General features: G+C 38.5%; 1 protein-coding gene across 8 annotated transcripts in view; it reads right to left on the bottom strand.

Moving 5' to 3' along the window:
- Positions 1–5,371: 5,371 nt before the first annotated feature.
- The window catches only part of NBEA (neurobeachin), a 441,541-nt gene continuing 425,619 nt past the window's right edge, over positions 5,372–21,293 (bottom strand). For all 8 annotated transcript variants that reach the window (XM_060770825.2, XM_060770827.2, XM_060770830.2 and 5 more), the window contains 4 exons: positions 10,386–10,487; positions 8,856–9,052; positions 8,162–8,313; positions 5,372–7,178 (listed from right to left, as the gene is read on the bottom strand). In XM_060770825.2, coding sequence (XP_060626808.2) covers positions 7,088–7,178; positions 8,162–8,313; positions 8,856–9,052; positions 10,386–10,487 — 542 coding nt within the window. In that variant the 3' untranslated portion in view covers positions 5,372–7,087. The remainder of the gene's footprint in view (positions 7,179–8,161; positions 8,314–8,855; positions 9,053–10,385; positions 10,488–21,293) is intronic.

The following is a 21,293-nucleotide window of genomic DNA, read 5'->3' as shown; positions in this document are numbered from 1 at the left end:
ATAGTTTGTACAAGAATGTAAAGTGCATTGCTTCAAAGCTGCGGCCATTGACAACTGTTGCTCATACCCAACTGGGACACATGTGGCCAAGTGACATCAGAGTATGGGCAAGATAGCGAAAGTTATTAATGAGAAAAACCTGACAAGCTAGACGGGACTGGGAAATTTTGCTTTTGCTTAAGTCCACAAAGAGAGACAAGATTTTGTCACTGCCTCTCCTTTCTCCTTGTTTAGCTAATGAAGTGCTTTTTTCACTCTGAACTCTACTTGCAGCAATTGAAGCAAACAGAGAACAAAGGGATAAAGTAGAAGAGAAAGTAACTGGGATATTTGCTTCAAAGCTGGGATATAATCGCTGTGAGTCGCCTACGGGCTGAGAACAGCGGTATACAAATAAAGTAAATAAATAAATAAATAAATAAATAAATAAATAAATATTTAAAAGCTAGCTAAAGAAATTGGGTGGCAAAGGACTGACTGGGACTGTTCTTGCCAAATTGGGACTTTTGGATGTGGTTACTATGTGTTCCTTCAAGTTTCTGACTCATGGTAGTCCTAAGGTTGTGGTGGCCCTACTATGGGGTTTCTTGGCAAGATGTGTTCAGAAAGGGCTTGTATTTGCCTTCCTCTGAGGCCAAGAGAGCGTGACTTACCCTAGGTCACCCAGTGAGTTTTGAAGGCCAGGTGGGGAGTGGAACCTTGGTCTCCAGAGTCATAGTCCAGTGGTTATTTTCCTGTATGACAGTGGTTCTCAACCTTCCTAATGCTGCCACCCCTTCATACAGTTCCTCATGCTGTGGTGACCTCCAACCATAACATTATTTTTGTTGCTACTTCATAACTGTAATTTTGCTGCTGTTATGAATTGTAATGTTATTTGGCTAATATTTTAATGCTGGCTAAAGAAATTGGGAGGCAAAGGACTGACAGGGACTGTTCTTGCCAAACTGGGACTGTTGGGTGTGGTTACTATGTGTTCCTTCAAGTTTCTGATTCCTAGTAGTCCTAAGGTTGTGGTTTCTTGGCAACATGTGTTCAGAAAGGGCTTGTATTTGCCTTCCTCTGAGGTCAAGAGAGCATGATTTACCCAAGGTCACCCAGTGAGTTTTGAAGACCAGGTCAGGAGTCAAACCCTGGTCTCCAAAGTCATAGTCCAGTGCTCAAACCCCTACATAGCTCTTTAATAGGATACTTTTCTATGCCAAAAGTACCTGAACTCTGCTCTGTTATCAAGTCAGAAGGGCAGAAGTGAGTCTGAGTAACTGCCAGAAAAGGAGTGCAATGGACACACTTGAGTAGGCCAGGGTCATTTGCTAGTCTATGTGTTGCAAATGGATGTTGTTGATCTAGAAGTACAGGATTTATTCATTACTGTGCACAGATTTTTCTTTGCACTGATTGTCAGACATCAGCATAAACACACTTTGTATTTTGCCCATCCTGCAGATTCATTTTACACAAGTCTCTGTGAAAGAGAATGATAACCCTCAAAAGCAGTGGGAATTAACATTTGTGTTCAAGGCAGTGGTGATTGTGAGTAGCCTGGTATTCTACTGCCCAGGCAAGAATGCTGTTAGGAATGGTCTGACCCAGGGGTCCTCAAACAATTTAAGCAGAGGGCTGGTTCACCATCCTTAAGACTGGGGGACAGGAACTATAGTTTGGAAAAAAAAACATGAATTCATATGCACATTACACATATCTTATTTGTAGTGCAAATGAATTAATAACACAATATTTAAAATGAAGACGAATTTTAACCAATGTAAACTTATCAATGTTTCAATGGGAAGTGTGGGCCAGCTTTTAGCTGATGAGACAGTCAAGTTAATTAGGATTGTTATTGCTGTCGTATGCTTTCAAGTCATTTCAGACGTAGGGCAGCTCTAAGACTAAAGTTTCTGACTCATGGTTGTTTAGGGGGCCACAGTGGTGCAGCAGCTTAAACTGCTAAGCTGCAGAACTTGCTGACCAGAAGGTCAGCTGTTCAAATCCATGGGATGAGGTGAGCTCCTGTTGTTAGCCCCAGCTTCTGCCAACCTAGCAGTTCGGAAACATGCAAATGTGAGTACATCATTAGGTACCATGTCGGTGGGAAAGTAATGGCACTCCATGCAGTCATGCCAGCCACATGACCTAGGAGACATCTAGGAACAATGCCGGCTCTTTAGATTAGAAATGGAAATTAACACCACCTCCCAAAGTTGGAATCGACTAGACTTAATGTCAAGGGGAAACCTTTACCTTTTTTTTGGGACGGGGGGGGGGGGGGCAGGTAAAAGACCTTAGATGGCCACATCCAGGCCATGGGATAGTTTGGGGACTCCTGGTATAACCATTTGCTCACTGTGTATTTTCTTGATATTATTAATAATCACAGCAATGTTTCCCATATCTGTACCTTGAATGAACATGCACACACACACACACACAGATGCAGGATGGAATCCGTGTATTTATTTTTATGCACTAGTTTTCTTGCAAGAGGAGAAATGTTTCTTGGAGCTATCAAAAGTCCCCTTTTTATCTCAGTGAGTCTGTTACAGATGCTATTATCCCTGCAGCAATAAGGGCTTGCTTCAAACATTATGCTTTCCTGTCAGCAGGGCTGATACCGTATATTATAACAAGCATCCTCCATAACAACTGTTCACAGGCAGTGTTTGTAGCTTTACATGTGCAGCCTGCAAGATTCCTTGCCAGCATTATGCCGCCGCTTCTGCAATAGCTGTTATTGTAAACTGGGCCTAATTAGACTTCCTCCCCTACCGTCTCTCTCCCTCTGTCTCTCATTCTCTCCCTCTCTCTCCTTCTACAGACACACAGGCATACCTCTGCTGCAAGTATAGCTTGGGGAAGACAGGCATGAGAGAGCGGAAGGGGGGGGAGGCGTGATAGAAGGAACTAGGTGACCTGAATTTCAAAATTACAAAATTGCTAAAAAGAAAAGGGGGGGACGGGGACATATATACATCAAAAATGAAAAACAAAATGTCTCTGTGCCTTCCCCTTAAATTGGTTGAAGACAGCAAGGTTGCCACTTTCAGGAATGAGCTCTCTTGCTGTTTCAGACCCTTGAGACATAACAACAAAATCTGTAGACAAAGTGTGATCTCTCATTGATACGTCAGTCTAAAGAGTGTAAAGATAACAAAGGCGAGCTGAACTCGGTGAAAAGCAAGAAAGGCTTTTGTGTAATATCTCTGCTTTTAGAGGAATATTCACAGTTGACTCAATTTTTCTTCTCTCCAAATGCTTCCTAAATTAGGGCAGTTCTCTGAAATTGTAACTGGACTGGGAGCCTTGATTAGACTGAGATTGCTCAACTCCTACCGATATCGTGCCCCCCCCCCCGCCCCAGCAGCAAGTCAGGAGGGAGGGGACCAATCTAATATCCATAGAGAGGGAGTTCCACAGCTGAGGGAAGGCCCCGTCTCTCGTCCCTGCTAGACGTGCCCGCGAAGAAGGCAGGATTGAGAACAGGGCCTCCCCTGATGATCTTAAGTTCCTAATGTATAGGAATTTAGAAATATTGGTTTCCCTGTACCGAAGACAGCTTGGTTAATAGCCACCCTATCTTTGAATGCTTCATGTTACTGTGGCCATGGGTTCTAATAGATCCTATGAATGCTGTCCAGCTGTTTTATCGAAGCTGAACTTGCATTTGCACCATTGTATCCCTATAGAATAAGCGACAGCCAGTTCCTACTATCCCTTTTCCCTGAGGTTCTTTCTTTACCTTGGGGGATATTTCTATTGTTGGGATTTATTTCCAACTGACAAAAAAAAAAAAAAAGGAGTCCACATGTTCTCCCTTACAAGGCTGCTCATTAGTGAAGAAAGGTTCATGGTTAACCAGTGAAAGGGATCAACTGCAGGGAATGCTCTAAAGGTTCATAAGCACATAGCAGAGTGAGTACTCCTGGGAAGGACAATTTGAGATTTGGGATCTCCTGAGACCAATGAAGAAATAGGTGGACTGCCTAAGCTCTGCTTTTATTGAGTGAACATATGGTAAATAGACAGAGATGGTTAACAAAATGCCTATTGATTGAGCAGCCCCATATGTTGTGGAAACTGCAAGGATCTTAATGTTGACGGGGTTGAAATATTCAACTTTGGCCTGCTGCAGTGGAATGAGCGTCACATGTCTGTTTTCTATAGCTTGTTTTCTGGAAGATAAATATTATTAAAGATTAGTTTCAAGTAATTTCTTATTAGTTCTGATTGGCTCATTAGGAACTCTGTTTGGAAGACAGTTGGTTCCAGGCTGGCATTTTGAATGAAAATGGCAAAAACTGGGCCTTTTTATGCTCAAGGACCTCTACTCTTCTCCCACTTCAGATGAGACAACCCTAAAAGGCATTTGAATAGGTTTTCTTAGTTCTTTCACAGCAATTGTGTAAAAACAATGCAAGAAATAAATAAAGAAAGAACAAGATTGCAGTAAATAAGAAGTGAGGAGAGAACAATTCAGTGAGAACGGACTAAAGGAGTTGCTCTTACAGGGAATAAAGAGAACCTGAGAGAATAGCTTGGTAGGCAGGAGTATGTGTGATATGGAGAAGGGGTGCAGTTTCCACTCCAGAACTTTTCAAACATGTCTCTGTACAGGTATGAAAACCTATTTCCGTGTGTCACAGAGATATCATAACAAAATAGATGAAATGCCTCACTTTAAAGGAAACTTGTTTCATGAGTGCCTATCTCTTTTTACAGTTTGGTTTTATGGGAAGGAGGGTGGTGTGTTAACTGGCAACATCTAACTCATGTATTAGGCAATATGGAAACCTTGATGTACCATATCCCTAAATTTTAGCTACTCTCAATAAAGGACTACTAGAAGACTCAGGCAGGAGCTGGTTGGGTCCAGATAGTACCATAATCACCTCCAACCAGAGGAAACAAACAGTAAGTATGTTAATGGGCACATTACTAGTTGAGCTCAAGGCCTGAAGAATGCCTTTGTCATTGCATTGATATCTCAAGAGTTGTGTGTATGACATAGCAAAGTTGTTCTGATAATTGTCATGAAGCCCCACTAGATCTGTAAGCTTTCTGCTAGTGAGCAGCAGCTCCTATGGGATTAGCATAGGAAAATGCTTGAGCGATATTTAAAGATCATCCACCACTGCCATAACAAACTCACCTATCTGTTGGCCCAAAGATAGGCAGAGACAGTAGCCTTACCTTTTCACGCAATGGCTTGGGCCCAGCCATCATGTAGAGGATTTTACAGCTCCTTTGCCTGACTGTGTATGATTGGGACCTGCTTCAAAGGGTTTGTGTGGAAGAAAATCTATCTCTTCGGTGATTCCAGCTGGATCACAACACCACTTGATTAAATGTTCAAGAAATGAGAAACAATCCATAAATTCTTTGCATATTTTATTTTTCATTTTGATTTCCAACTCACACACATCTGGCATATTTTACATCTTTGCAATAAAACATGGTTACAATAGCTTAAGGAATTTATATATCCAAAATATTTCACCATGATCTTGAGATGAAATGAACTTATCTTCCAGATGTTCAATATTCTCCCAATTCTAAGCTACAAACTCAAGATATTGCTTACAGACTGATGATGAATAACTTAATCATTACATTGATTCCCCATGATTTCAGAATCTTATAAATACAAACAACAATGAAGAAGGTATTTAGTGCTAAAACTTACTAATACAAGGTGGATACCAAATAAGAATCACATCAATAAATAATGATATGTTCCTGGTGCAAAGTGCCAGTACAAAGAATCCATTACCTTGGTTTATCTTTTTTCAAATAAATGACTGCAAGTGAGTGTAAAGTCTGAGAAAATTACATTCCTGTTACATGCCTCATAGCCCTACCGACACAATATGTACATCTATGACAATACAGTCACCAAATATACAAAGAAGAAACATGAAGTAAAGTGTATATACCCCTGGGTATGTTACGTGAGTTGTAGAATGTGTGGTGAATTATCCTGATAGTCCTCATTACAGTATTGTCAAACATGGAGTGCCTTCAACAGAGAATGTGGCCTGAACATGTGATTTTCAGAAGAACGTAAAAGAATAACCCCAACGAAGCTATGGTTGGTTTTAGCCAAGCTTTATTTCCAAGGAAATGAAGAGAAAAATCTAAATTGCTCTCTTCCTGCAATGTACAGTATGCCAAATGTGATGAATCTAGAAGTCTAGCACGCTTGCTTTGGCGGAAGTCATTAAGCACTGTAGCATGGCATCTCTTCCGTGCTGCCGCCTGTCTTATCCCATTAAATTATTAAGGGGATTTTTTTTCTTTTCTTTTCATAATGCATAAATATGGCAAACAATGGCTTCATATCCAAATGCTTCATGTCATGAGCAAAACTCCACTTAGAAGGGGTGGCTTGAGATGGAAAAGTGCAAACCATGTTGCAGTGGCAATGACAAAATTGTGGCTTGCACCTCATTTCACCCTTGAATACAAGCTGGGCCCTTGGGCAGCTGTTCAGCTCAACCTGTGAATGTGGCTGTTTCATCAAGACATCGGGTTCAAAGTACATGCAAGTTGTAACTCCACAAGAAAATTAAGAAACATTTTTGTTCTTTATACAAGGTTTTACTTTTACAAAAGTATCCCTTTAAAGTTAAGATGTGCATCTGATGTACAAAGTATCAAACGTAGTTTTTTTTTCTCCTTTTAATTATTTTTCAGCTTGAAAAGAGGCTGGAAATGGGAAATGTATGCTAGGTTCATGGCCCAAACAATATAGCTATCAGACACAAGGGTCCTCAGACTATTCAAAAGTCTCTTGTGACGTGTTCTACTATCTTTTCTCAGTAAACAAAGGTATATGAAATAATTACCAAAACATCTCCTAAGTCATTATAATTTACATGATATAAGCCTGCTTCTGCAGCAGCTGGTGTTCAGTTGTGAAAAAACACACAAAATAAAATGGTTGCTGACTACAATGTACAGCTATTGCTGGGTGTAATGGAATGTACAACGGAGGTCAATGTAGATTTATTTTTCCACCAGAGATCATGCCTTCCCAGTAGCACTTGTGCTCTCAGTTTCACCTTTGCTTTAGATTCTTCACTCTGGTTCAATATCTATTCTGATGCTCATAATGCCACCGATTAAAATCTATATTGAAAGCTACAATGCTACCAGAAGCCATGCCAGTAATTAGAGTCCTAGAAGAAAGACAGAGACAAGCATTGTTCATGTGAGAGTTTGTTTTTTTGTTTTTTAAAAACTTTTCTTCCCATATAAATCAGATTTTTAGGTAAATAAACTGTACTTGTACTAATTCCAAAACAAATACTTGAAAACTTGGGGATTGGAGACATAATCTGCTAAGGGTGGATGAGATCTGGTTTCATTTCAGTCTGGTTTCCAACCTGGTTATTATTGGTTCATAGTTTGGGGGTATGCTTTGTCCCATTATTAGGAGCAAAGCAAGACATCATCATCAACATCATCGACAACAATAGTATCATAGATGCATTGCGGATCCATCAGAATCTGTCCATGTGCACATGAGCAAGCACATAAGGGACCATGCACTAACTGTGGTGATAACTGCACAACTTTAGAGGTATTGGCTTTGAGCTGAAGCTCCATCTCCTGTTGACATGTAGACTATACGCTTGTCTAGAGCAGTTGAACCACTGACCTGAAAAATATTCACCATCCACACCAGGGACACAACACTTTAGCTTTATAATATGCCTTTGCATTATAATAACTAGCTCACTTCAAAACAAAATATAGACTTGAACTGAGGTCTCCTTGGTCTGAGACCAAGAATCTATTCAGGACATATCTAGGGCGCATATATATATATAATAAATATCTCTACTGGTTCAGTTTCTCTCTCTAAAATCTAGGGATGATGAACCCATTTCAAAATACCATGTCAAAATGCTTCATCACTGCATCAGATCCATACCAATAAAAACAAATACTATGGAAAAGACAGCCCTCCAAGTGATGTTGGATGACACATTCCATCATCCCTCACTATTTGACGCTGTTGGTTAAGGCTTTTTGGTGCTGGGACTTCAAAATGTCTGGAAGGTGTTGTTGCCTAAACCTGAACTAGGGCATAAGTTACTTGGAAAAAATAAAATGCAGAGTGTCGCCTAGGCTCGATAGTAATCAGGCTATAACTTACCTCTGATCATGGGATAGGTCCATTGCTCTAATGCCAGCATCACAGCCAGGGTAAATGTAGAGCTGCTTGAAGTCACAAGCCTGCCACACTTCCACCACCCCATTATCACCACCTGTAACCAGGTTCTGCCCATCACTGCTCAAGAGGATTGCCTACAGAAGAGCCAAAGGCAGAAGCAATCATAAATAATGAAGACATAAATGTGCTGAGGAATACAGTTCTATGACTGAAGCTTTTTCTTGCTTGACACATTCTGAAGTAATAGAAACAACAGAAAGCTGAGTATATTGTATAGGCAGAATCAAAGAAAATTTCACTTGAAGTCTGTACATATCATTTCTGGCTATGCCTTGCAACTGTAGGTGCCATCACCAACACTTTAAGAAAGGCATCCTTTTACTTCTCTTAAAGTGTCAGTGATGGCTTTGACTCCTTCTGGCCTTGTATTCATTACTTGGCTTCCAGTCGTAAGAGGACAGATGTCAAGCCATATTAAGTTCTTAAAGTACAGGCTCTTAAAAATCTGTACAGCTAAAGCAAAATATGTAGGAATCATTGTGGATTAAATTGAGAATTCAATTCAAGTTCAATTGGAGCCTGCAAAACTCTTCCTTGCAAAGCCACTTTCCCTGTTTTGATACTGGCAAGTTACAATGCAAATAAATTCTATATAGTTGTAAGAGAAATATGTTACCCTGGTTGAATCATTGATCTCCATCTGAGCCAAGAGTTTGCCATTAATGCTGAAATTGCTGAACCTGCCTCGATCATAGTAGATAATACAGTGGCCTTCGCTAGACACTGAAATTAAGCGAGGATACAGACAATTTTCGGTTCCTTCAAGTGCTCGCAGCAAATCTCCAGTGATTGTGTGCACCAGGCAAGGTCCTTCTATATATTGCAAAACAACGTAATAGATTAAACAGATATTACTATGTTAGGTTACCCATACATCACATGTACAATTAAGGCAGTTCAACAGAGATCCCATTGACATTTCTGAAACTTATGCTGAATTTAATATAAACTAACAATGGAATCTAAAATCTCCTTTGTGTAATTAGGCATTTTCAAGTTTTTATTTTACAACTTAATCAGTGAAAGCTTTGTTTATTAATATGTTGGAAACCCTAGCTTGAAAAGTTCAGTAACCTCTCTCTTGGTTTCCTACATCTGGGTGTCAGGCTTTTTCTTGCCCTATAGCAGGTATGGGAAAACTTCGGCCCTCTGGGTGTTTTGGACTTCAACTTCAAGAAATCCCAACCAGCTTACCAGCTGTTATGAGTTGAAGTCCAAAACACCCAGAGGGCTGAAGTTTGCCCATGCCTGCCCTATAGGCACCACTGCTACTCAGCTTCCCAGCTCTTAAAATGTTACCTAGACACTCAGTTTTCTGAATGTTTGAAACCAAACTGACTTTCCACTTTCCCCACATAGCCATATTCACAAACGTTCAGTTACTGAATTTACATTTTATCAGCTGAAATATCACACGATAGCAGTGAAAGGCACTTGAGGATACAGGGTACAAGTTAATAATGAGGAAAGCTGGTGATTGCTCAAGTCCTGAGAAGAATATAGAAACTAAAATAAAATGGTTGGCACCCTGTTCAATATTTATGATGCCATAAGTTATAATATCACCAACCACACCTGGTAAGCTTTGCTATTTATATTCATGGTCATGATACCATGGCTACAAATGCTAATGTTCCTAAACCCACCTTAAAAACCAGGCAGTCACATCCACCAAATACGTTCTTATATCACTGGAACATAGCATGTTGATGCATGATGCAGCCCAACTCCTCCTGTCAGCTGCCCAAGTGCAGAAGTGGTCTGGATATTACATCCTTCAGCACTTCTCAAGGTTGCAAAAGTCCTTTGGTTGCTGCATCTCCTTGGCTTTTAAAATGTTTTTTTTTTTGGGAGGGGGGAGGAGGGGGCAGATCAAGAGATGGATTGTAGCTATGTGGGATCTTAGCCACTGTTGGTAGGAGAACAATGATAATAACTTCAGGCAACTTTGGGTTGTTGTATGTTTTTTCGGGCTATATGGCCATGGTCTAGAGGCAGAAGAGAATGCCTCTAGACCATGGCCATATAGCCCGAAAAAACCCACAACAACGCAGTGATTCCGGGCATGAAAGCCTTCGACAATACATTCAAGAAACTTTCACTGATGACAAGTTTCAAATGTGCAATACTAAAAATGTTGCCTAACCTTTAGCACCACTTATGACAAGTCCCAGCTCAGCACAAACTGATACACAGACAACTTCATGATCATGGCCAGTTAGAACAGCTCTGGGAGCAGGATAGTCACCTAAAACAAAGCATAGAGAAAAGCAAAGAGAAACAATGAAGGCATTCCAATCAAATACAGTACTGCACAAGAAATCAGAATCAGACTGATTTCAATATCACACTCTAAGACTGCAGGGCTGTATCTCTCCCTGTGAGCCTACCTGAGTTTTAATATTTACAGGAGAGGGCTTTCAATCCTTTCAAGACATGCATTTGGTGGTGGGGGATACAGGGAAACATACATTCAGTGGTCACTACTAGGTTATGCAATGGCTCCTGAGGGAGATTTGGCTGGCTCCTCTCTGTTTGCTGACAGACCAAGCTCTTTCTATTCAGGAAAACCTTTAGTAATACACAGTGTCTAAATCTGTTTTGTCTGTATGCGACTTAGGATAGCTTTGAATGCAGCCACAACACAAAATCAGAAACTTATTTAAAACATTATGATAATTTTTTGCAAATTTTTGTAACCCAATTGCACAGTTCTTGAGTGGAAACTTTGTAGACAACAATAAAATGGAGCAGAATAGAATAATCAGAGTATGTCATATCCTCAAATATTATCCTTAATTCACATTATAATTGCTAAAAGTTCAACCAGAATACCTGCTCAGCGATTTTAGAAGACCCGCCAAACCTTGGGGAGGGGGGTAATTAAGATTATTCTGTGAGGTCTTCTGTTACTTATCTATGTTGGTGGATATCACAAAGTTATATTTGTTGCTCATCAGTTATTGTTAATATTTGTGTATTTTATGTGTGGGTCAAGACAATTCTTCCAATGTGGCCCAGGGAAGCCAAAACATTGGACACTCCTGGTTTAAATGGACATGGTAGACGTTTTTAATGTATACATTAAGGTGGCATTTTGAACTACTTTAAGAACTATTTTAAATTAATATACTGCATTTCCTTTTAATTATTTATTCTACTAAATGTTTTAATAAAATGTAAGCTGCCTTGCATACTAACCATGAGAAAAGGGAAGATATAAATAAAATACTAACAAATAAAAGTTTGTATTTTTATCTTTTTTGTAACTCGTTTGCTTCACTTTCTGTTTTGCTTGAGTGTAAGAATTCACAATGTCTTTTTCTATTTCTACAAAAATATAAAACAATTACTACAAAAACAGTTCTGTACTTCCTCTGGGGGGACGTCTCTCCCTATTGAAAAATTTCCTTCTAAAATAATCACAAGATTGAGAAACAACATTTACTTATTTTATTTTCAAGGTCTGGCATAGACATCATATTCTTCATCCATGTGAGTTGATCCTTAAGTGCTCAATTGCATCAGCAAGTAATGTGATTACATGAGCAAACAACTGTTTTATTGTGCATACTGGCCTACAATGGGTTCTGTACACTTCGTGGCTAAAATGATGCTTCATAAATTTGCTGTAATTCTTTGGTTCATTCATTGCTCAGGAAGCAGAAGAACATACTGTTTCAACTAGTGGCTAATAGAGGAGATTCATGAAACATTCACATGCTTTCAATTGAAACCAAGACTTAAATTCATGTCACACTAACAAACACCCACTCATACAATGGGACTGTCTTTCTCCCCTTTCCCTCCACAGTGATATCACTGCCTGAATGTCTGCTTCCAACCTGCTCATGTATTAACAACTGTTAAAGGGAGGATGTCCACTCTGAAAAGTTTTTGTGGAAAGCATTTCAAAATACACTACAGAATTAGTGTAGTTCAACATCACTTCAATGTCTGTGGCTCAATGCTATGGAATCATTGGAGTTGTAGTTTTACAAAAATTTTAGCTTTCTCTACCAAAGAATGCTGATGCCTCATCAAGCTACTACTCCCATGATTCCACTGCACTGAGTCATGGGAGTTAAAGTGGTGTCAAAATGCAATAATTCCACAGTGTAGATGCACCCTCAAATAGCATGCTTTGCAATCATTTGGAATGCATTTAACTTTTAACACATTACTCACAGTTACAAGGGAACATAAAAAGCACTCACACGTAAACATCTTATGCTAGGAATCTCATCACATTAGGTGCCCTAACGTGGGTGACAATGGGGGGATTTGCCGGGCATTGCGGCAAATCTGTGAGGTGCCACCTTTGTTATCATACGGGGGAAAACACCGCTGCATGGCTTCCTCCCTCGCTGTCCCCGTTGTTGGCAATAAGAACATGGGAAGCCTCCTGTGTTTTCGTTGTTCCATAGGACACTTACATAGTTCGGGGACGGAGCCCCGGTGGATATTGTTATGCATCATTTGATGGGATCTGGCTGGTTCTGTCCCTGAATTGTGCTAAAAGCGTCCTACAATGAGTATGTTTGCTGTGTGATGGAGCGGTAGGTTACCAGGATATTTTATTTAAAAGATTAAGAAACATTAGAGACATGCTGGCGAGGAATGATTTTTTTTTAAAAAAGGTACTCATCACCTAATATTCTTACTTTGCCTAGGGCACAGAACCACCCATGTCAACAATATGTCCACACTTCAAAACTAACAAGAGTTTTAGATCAGCTTAAGCACTAAAGGTATTTATTTTACCGTTTAATCATATTCAATAGTAAGGTTGCCATTTATGGTATCCTGTACAAATGCTGCACAATTAATGGAGGGGAAAAATAAATAAAATGCCTTTAAAAGCAGAAAAAAGAATACTTTGTAATACAACCAGTGAAAAACAGCTGATTACAGAATTTTCTGAAAATAAAAATGGAATGGGCACTAAAAATCATGAATTCGAGCCCATGAACACTCAATAAAGAGGCGGATTTTCTACCAATTATTGAAAGATTGATCTGAAATCTAGAGTTTTCAGATACTTCTTTTTTGCTTTCAGTTCAAGCATGTTGACATATGAGTGTCATTGAGTACTGTCAATATACTTGAGTAGCATTTGGCCGATCAAAATACAGCCTTCTATTCAGACACTTTTTGCTGCCAAAAGGATTTACTGGAAATTATTCTAATAGAATTTTCTGTAGACTTTGTCTTTCAGTAACTTAACTGTTTTAAATTATATATGTTTAATATTTACGCATCTGAGTTTATTGTCTAATGATTTTACCCCCACCTGTTTAATTTTTAATTATAAATTTGTTGCTATTTTTGTGTATTATTTTGTATTATTTCTAATGTTGTTTGTTACTTTGTAAAGCATTGAATGTTTGCCTGTTTTTGTGCTGTAAACCACCCTGAGTCCCTTTTGGGAGAGAGGTGTGGCCTAGAAAGTTGTTGTTGTTATTATTATTATTATTATTATTATTATTATTATTATTAACTGTGTACCTTCAAATGTATTTCAATTATTAAGCATATTACGTTTACATACATACAAATAAGTTACATGCACATCAATAAATAATGAAATATTTATGTGCTTTTCCATATATTTCACCCCTGAAAATGACCTCAAAATATTAAAGATATAAAAATAAAGTAACTTTAAAAACATTTAAATAAAATCACTAATCAAAACAAGTCAGTAAGGCAAGATTATGTCAAACTGTTAAATTTTTAAATTACTGGAATGTTAAATGCCAGCAAAAAAAAAGTGGAAACAAAATCAAATCAAATAAAAATCAAGAAATGAATGCTTTAGGAAGGTTTTACCCTGTCATCTAATTGCTACTAATGAGGTTGCCCGGTGGATCTCTTTTGGGAACCCATTCACAGGTAGGGGGCCATTACTGCTGAGGCGCTTCCTCTTGGACGCGTTCCATACTTTAACCTCTCAGCTCCCCCCCCCCCCCTTTACTGATACTTTACTACGGAAATATGTTGGCAGTTTGCCAAGATACAATTTAAAGGGATATTTTGAAGGTGAATTCACTGTGCAAATTAGTAAAATCTTTGTCTAATATTTTACTCGGGGTGTTCCATATGGGCCCAGTGTACTAAGCTATGCTTCCTGACCAGTTTCCAATTCAGAATAACTCAGCTGGGCTTTCCTTGGGTGCTTTTAACACTTTAAACACTTTATATGCATCTACACTGTAGAATTAATACAGTTTGGCATCACTTTACTGCAGTGGCTCAAGTCCCTGAAATAATGGGAGCTGTAGTTTTGCAAGGTTAGACTTCTCTGTCAGAGTGCTGATGCCCCACCAGCTACAACCCAAGGATTTCATAGTATTGAGCCATGACAGTTAAATCAGTGTTAAACTGCCTTAATTCTACTGTGCAAATGTACTTTCACCTTGCAGTATGGGAAATCAATCAAGAACTATGGAATACAAAGGATCCCTGCAGAATGAAAAGTAGCATCTTTCCATAATCTGATCAATTTAATACTCTGCTTATGAGAACTATAAAACAGTCAAGCTATTAAATATAGTAGTAGATGTCTTCTGCGAAAAATATTATTTTTTCATGTCATGAGTGACTTGAGAAACTGCAAGTCACTTCTGGTGTGAGAGAATTGGCTATCTGCAAGGACATTGCCCAGGGGACACTCAGATGATTTATCATCCTGTGGGAGGCTTCTCTCATGTCCTCACATGAGGAGCTGGAGCTGACAAATGGGAGCTCATCCCACTCCCTGGATTCGAACCACCGACCTTTTAGTAAGCAGTCAAATGTGGAGGGTTAAACAAAGTATCCAAGACAAAAGGGAATAAAAATTGCTAAAATGACTCATTGCTTCCTTTAAGAAATTTTGTGAAAATTTATACTCCAGACATGGCCTTGATTTGAAAGAAACGATTTCTCCATGTATATGTAAATGCCTTGTAACATCATTTTTAGATTAGGATTACGTTTGCAAGGGCTATGTTACATTTTGAACTTTTTAAGTTTATTGTATCACCTTTCAACCCAAAAAGACTTGTATAAATATAAGCTTTGCTTTATTATTGCATGTACAAGATTAAATTAAATTCAGCCCAAACCTTCAATTTAAAATAAATAATTGTATCTTTTTGTGTGGATACCCAGATACTCAAGAGCTAGGAAGGTAGTAGTACAAGATGTCTCTGTCTGGCTTTTTGTGGAGAGAATAAGAAACAGTAGGAATAGATCCCCTACTTTGACTGGTGTGTGTGTGTGTGTGTGTGGTATTAGGACTGTGAGCAGGGAGAGAAAGAGAAAGAAAACTTGGAAAGACTCAGATATATCACCTCTGTGTCTCTAAACCAGGTGCACTAAATTTGGATATCAAGGAACTTTTTCACTTGTTTGCTGCATATTTAAAAAACTCTACCTGTGTTTCAAATATGAACAAAATAGAAGTAGCAATAAAAATGATCAAATGGGAAGATTCAACCCTGTAATTGTCTTTTGTATCATTCTCTATCCGATCTAGATAAAACATCCTGTTACAGTGGACCAATCAGAAACTGCAATTTTAAAAAGAAATGTGTGAATGCTATATGCCATAAAAAGTTAAGCATTAAGAACCATCCTAGAAATGCAAAGGGAAATAAGGTATCTTGGTTAAGGACAAAATGCTGCAAGAACACAGCCATACAGCCCAGAAACCACACAACACCCCAGTGATTCCATCTGTGAAAGCCTTTGACAATACATATCTCAGCTAAATTGCACATTTCTGGAAGATGCAAAACTACAGCCAGCATAGGCTATGAACATCTACATATTCTTATTTTGAAATGTGTTCCTCAAACGTGCATTACCTAAGTTAGCCCTTGAAAGAGGTTTTTTTTTGATAGCTAAAAAGAAAGCAAAGCAAAGAAAAATAGCCGATTTTCTCTATTCCCACACAATTATGGAAGTATAAAACACACAGTAGCTGCAAGTTATAGTTAAATTGAATCAGTAATATGATCCACTTCATTTGCATCTGAGAGGATCAAAGTTGTCCCTGTAAATAGCCAGATATTTAGAGAAATCCTGTCTATACTATACTTCCAAAGCCTTTAGAATCAATCATAGCTTTGCAATAACAGTGAATATCATTTCACCCTTTAGCAAGACATGAAAAAATATAGCTTCAATCAGTGATGTAGTCTTCCAGCAAAGATGTTATATGGAAGATGAGACTCTTACCCCACATATATTTCACTACAACTGTATAGACCTCAACAATCATTCCAAATCTAGCAAAAGATTCTGTCATCATCACATCACCACTGATTGATGCAGCAAGAGGTTAAGGGCTCTGGCACCAAGGGAGCTTCAGGTGAAACTTGACCACTGCGAATTGAAACACCATCACTTTGACCTCACAGTAATTTCCTCAATGTGGCACCTCTATATCTGTGATAGAAATCACTTCAGGGCAAAAAGATAAAATATACAAGGCCCATCTACCAACTCAGTTTGCTCAAAGTACTTTAAAATAAGAATGTAGCTTTTGTTCACAGACAGTAGGTGACAAATTACTGTGGAAGACAGCATGGTTTTAAATGAGGTATAATAGGGGTTGCTGACAGTTTTCCAGGCTGTATAGCCATGTTCCAGTAGCATTCTGTCCTGAGGTTTCATCCACATCTATGGCTGGCATCCTCAGAGGTTGTGAGGTCTGTTGGAAACTAGGCAAGTGGGGTTTATATATCTTTGGAATATCCAGGGTAGGAGAAAGAACTCTTTGTCTGCTTGAGGCAAGTGTGAATGTTGCAATTGGCCACCTTGATTACCATTGAATGGCTTTGCAGCTTCAAAACCTGGCTACTTCCTGTCTGGGGGGTCCATGGTTGAGAGTTGTTAGCTGGCCCCAATAGTTTTATGCCAGGAATTCACCTGTTTTGTGAGTATTCCTCTTTATTTACTGTCCTGATTTTAGAGTTTTTTAAATACTGGTAGCCATATTTTGTTCATTTTCATTGTTTCGTCCTTTTTGTTGAATTTGTCCACATCATTGTGGATTTCAATGGGTTCTCTGAGAGTGGCTCAGCATTTCTGTGTTCTCAAATAATACGATGTGTCTAGGTTATTTTATCAGGTGGTCTGCTATGGTTGACTTCTCTGATTGAATTAGTCTGCAGTGCCTTTCATGTTCCTTGATTTGTGTTTGGGCACTGTGTTTGGTGGTCCTTATGAAGTCTTGCCCACAGCTGCATGGTGTACAGTAGACTCCTGCAGAGGTGAGAGGATCCCTCTTGTCCTTTGCTGAATGTAGCATTTGTTGGATTTTCTTAGTGGGTCTGTGGATAGTTTGTAGGTTGTGTTTCTTCATCAGATCTGCAATCGGCAGGAATCATGGGGGATGGCCAAAAACTCCAACCTCCTCCCCAAACTGGAAGTGTCCAGGAGTCTACTTCTAGGTCTTATTTAAAAATGCTAAATCTTCTTAAATGTTAAACAGTTTAGCAGAACCTTACAGCCTTTGGCTTCAAGAATTCTACCTGTTGTTGTTTTTTCACAAGAAAAGCATGCACCTCCATGGACTCATTTCCCTAACTGCCTTTGATGTTCAAAGGATGTGTGTGCTGATGAGTGAACTGATGAGTACATATGAAAAGCCAAAGCAAATAGGGAGGCAAAGCTCTGTGTGCTGATAGATGGTCACTTGCTCTATTTTGTAAAGATCAATGAGTTTCAGCAATCAGAGTTCTCTTTCCTTATGATATAAACTAAAAGACAAATATACAAATATAAATATAATTCCATTTAATACATCAACAAGGACAACACAATATTAGTTATATTCTTTAAAAACATTAAGGACCTCATCGTATGAGGAAATTTCTGCATCCTAGATGCTTTCAATGCAATTGGGCCACAGAGCCCATGCTGCCCATCAGACGATGCAGGCTCACTTCCGGTGGGGCTCCATGGTTCAACTGGGGCAAAAGCATCCTAGAATGTTGCACTGGCAACATGGGAGCCTCCCCATGTTCCATTCAGAACAATGGGGTTAGCATGGGAGGAAGCCATGTGACGCCGCTTCCCCACATATGATAGGGAAGCATTGCTGCCAGTGAGGCAGGGCACAGGATGCTGGGATTGACCCAATGCCTTGCGGATTAGCCACAGAGGCTGTTGAATTGGAACACGGGACTTCAATGTGATGAAGTCCTGTGTTCTTTGTATATACACATCTTTACAGTGACATTTCTGGAGTTTTATACTACATGCCAAAGAAATGAACCATTAAACAGAAATCATTAGAGAATAGTAGTATCCATACTACTATAGGAGAAAATTCTTGGGAGTACAACTTCTAAATGAAAGTAGGTATGATATCTGAGCAAAAACATTCAAGATATTCAAGTCTACATTGGTGCAGATTTTGTCCATAAGCACTGGTACCATGTCGTATCTTTATTCTGGTATTCAAATATAAAAGGGAATAAGTAAGTAACTTGTACTAATGTGATATATTGCTACAATCAGGTAATTTTAATCACTAAATACTGGAATGCTGGATTTGAGTTTGCTAGCCAAGTTTGCTCAGTACACATATCTGACCCACTGCTAGTCTAAAGGAGTGAAATATGAAACTACAGAGGGTATGATAAATCCTATGATCCCCTCCTTCCAATTAATCTATAGAAGATTATTTTGGATTTGAACTTGAGTGAATATGCCCTCAGAGGCATTATTTACAAAATCATGGCTACTTTGTCCCTGGAATTTTTCTCTGACACATTGAATATTTGCAGTACATGGACACTTTACCACGCTTATTTCTTGAAGTAGTGAACATTCCCTTTATACTTTATACTTTATTCCCTTTATACTTTATACTTTATACAAAATGTATCAGCTGAAACAAAATGCAATATTATGCCTTTAAAGAGCATTTGCTGTAACTGGTCCAAAAACCGAGCTTTGGGTCAGTTGACATGATGTGCGCATTGTGCTCAATGCAAAAACAGCCAGGAAAAGCAACGTTAACTCACACCTCTGGTGACTATCTGGTATGTAATGAGAAATGTCAAGTCGTAAGATCAATGAAATTTCAGACTCTGGGGACAGAGCAGGAATAGCATTGATCCTTTTAAAGAAACCAGTCAAAGGCTGAACACAATATATTGCACAGATAGGCTCAAGAGGATAAGCGGCCAAGTCCAGCATACCTACATGACAAAAAATTCAATCAGCTCTTAGCACAAGCTGCTGGCTCAATTCTCCTTCTTTTCATGCAGGGAGAGGGTTCCAATTAAAGTGTGCAAATTATTTTTTATCACTTCCAAATTAGTTTCTGAATTTGTGTCTGTTCCAGAAGAAAACATCTGCCCCTTACTCACTCCTCCTTTGCTTCATTGTTGAGCTAGCTATTTCATTATTTGTTCCAAGAACCAGTTTTTTCCCCTAACCCTATTTGAAGAACTAAAACATATTGAAATGAGGATGAGAATGATGACTGTGATTAAGATGATAATTTATGAAATGTACAGATGTAGAAGAAACTATAAACATTTAGCCAAAACAAGATTCTCCAAGTTATGGAATAAAAAAAAGAAAGAAAAGAATTGCTCAGTGGCATAATGGAAAATGTTCAGCATCCCAAATATCAAATTTTACTAAATGATGTATACAGTATATTTCTGACACAGTGACCAGGCATTGTGATATTTTACAGACTGGTCTATAATAGTATATTTCTGGTACAAAAATGCAGACAACCCAGTATACCCCAACCGCCACAAACAATGGACTGCATTCTGTCATCTTTTCATGGAATCTCAACTTTGCTGTCTGTAGACCAGGGACATAATAAACCAACTGGAATAGGGGAGATGCTAAGGATCTAAAGAGAATGACACATCTGTATATGTTTTAAATTGCAACATAGTTTGAACACTACAGTATGGCAGGCAGCTAATGTGGTATCTTGGGCTGTTCCCATGACTTGTAGGTTACATGGAGCTCTGCCTCACGAAGCCCAATGCAATGTCAGGCAGAAGAGCTGTCACAGACTACAATTCATTGACATCTTGAGAGCAATTCACATCTACAGCATATCTAATTTGTAAGCTGACACTTTAAAAATGAAAACCTTTTTTGTGTTCTAAATTTCCAAAGCTAATATGTATAAGACATGAAGTCTGATAGTATATTTACTTTTAGATGTATATACATGGGCAGTTTCATGAAGAACAACACAACTAGAGCATTATTTCAACAAGCTATTTCCAACAAATTTCATTTATGTTTTTAGTAATTATGAGACTCCAATTGTTAATTTTAACTAAATCATAACTGTTCAATAAGCTGTTGAATCAGATATTAATGCTTACGGAAACCTCACTGATTCAATGGTTATGTCCTATATGGGATTAAAATTGTATTTAGGCCTAAGTATGTGCACACTTGGGTATGTGAACATGAAAGGGAAGTTTCAAAATACATTATTAGTAAGTGTTGATTAAAAAAAATTAGGAAGCAAATGATTCTCCTCCATATGATTCTCTGAAACAACTAAAGTTCCTTTTGGTAATTGGATGCAATGAAGCTGAAATTGATAATTAACTGTCTTTCAGCTTAAAGGATCATTAGAAAGTCAAGCACCTGGCCCACATAACTGTAACCTGACATTTTTCTTTTGAATTCCTTATGCACTGTGATATAAAATATCTTATCTGTGTCTCCAGATGACAGCTTCTGAGAAACTAATCCTTTTCTGAAAATATCATCTGCATCTTTCTAGAGATTCATTTTAAAGATGTTAACTAATTGGATTTAACCTACACTGAACATCTCACTTTCATTTTTCTTACAAGGTAAGCCCTAATCTCCTGGCAGTTTATGTGCAGGAACTGTGAATATTACAAAGAAATATTTCTTAACACAACTTTAAGCATTTACATTCATAGGTAAAATATATAATATGCTATGACTAACATCATTCCAAGTTACATTTAAAGTAGAACTCCATGCAATGTCTTTTAGTTTTGGTTAGTATGGTTTGGGGTTAGAGACTCTTTGA

Source organism: Anolis sagrei, chromosome 3 (genome assembly GCF_037176765.1).
Source record: "Anolis sagrei isolate rAnoSag1 chromosome 3, rAnoSag1.mat, whole genome shotgun sequence".
Lineage (NCBI taxonomy): Eukaryota > Metazoa > Chordata > Lepidosauria > Squamata > Dactyloidae > Anolis > Anolis sagrei.
This window is presented reverse-complemented; position numbering and strand designations above follow the sequence as displayed.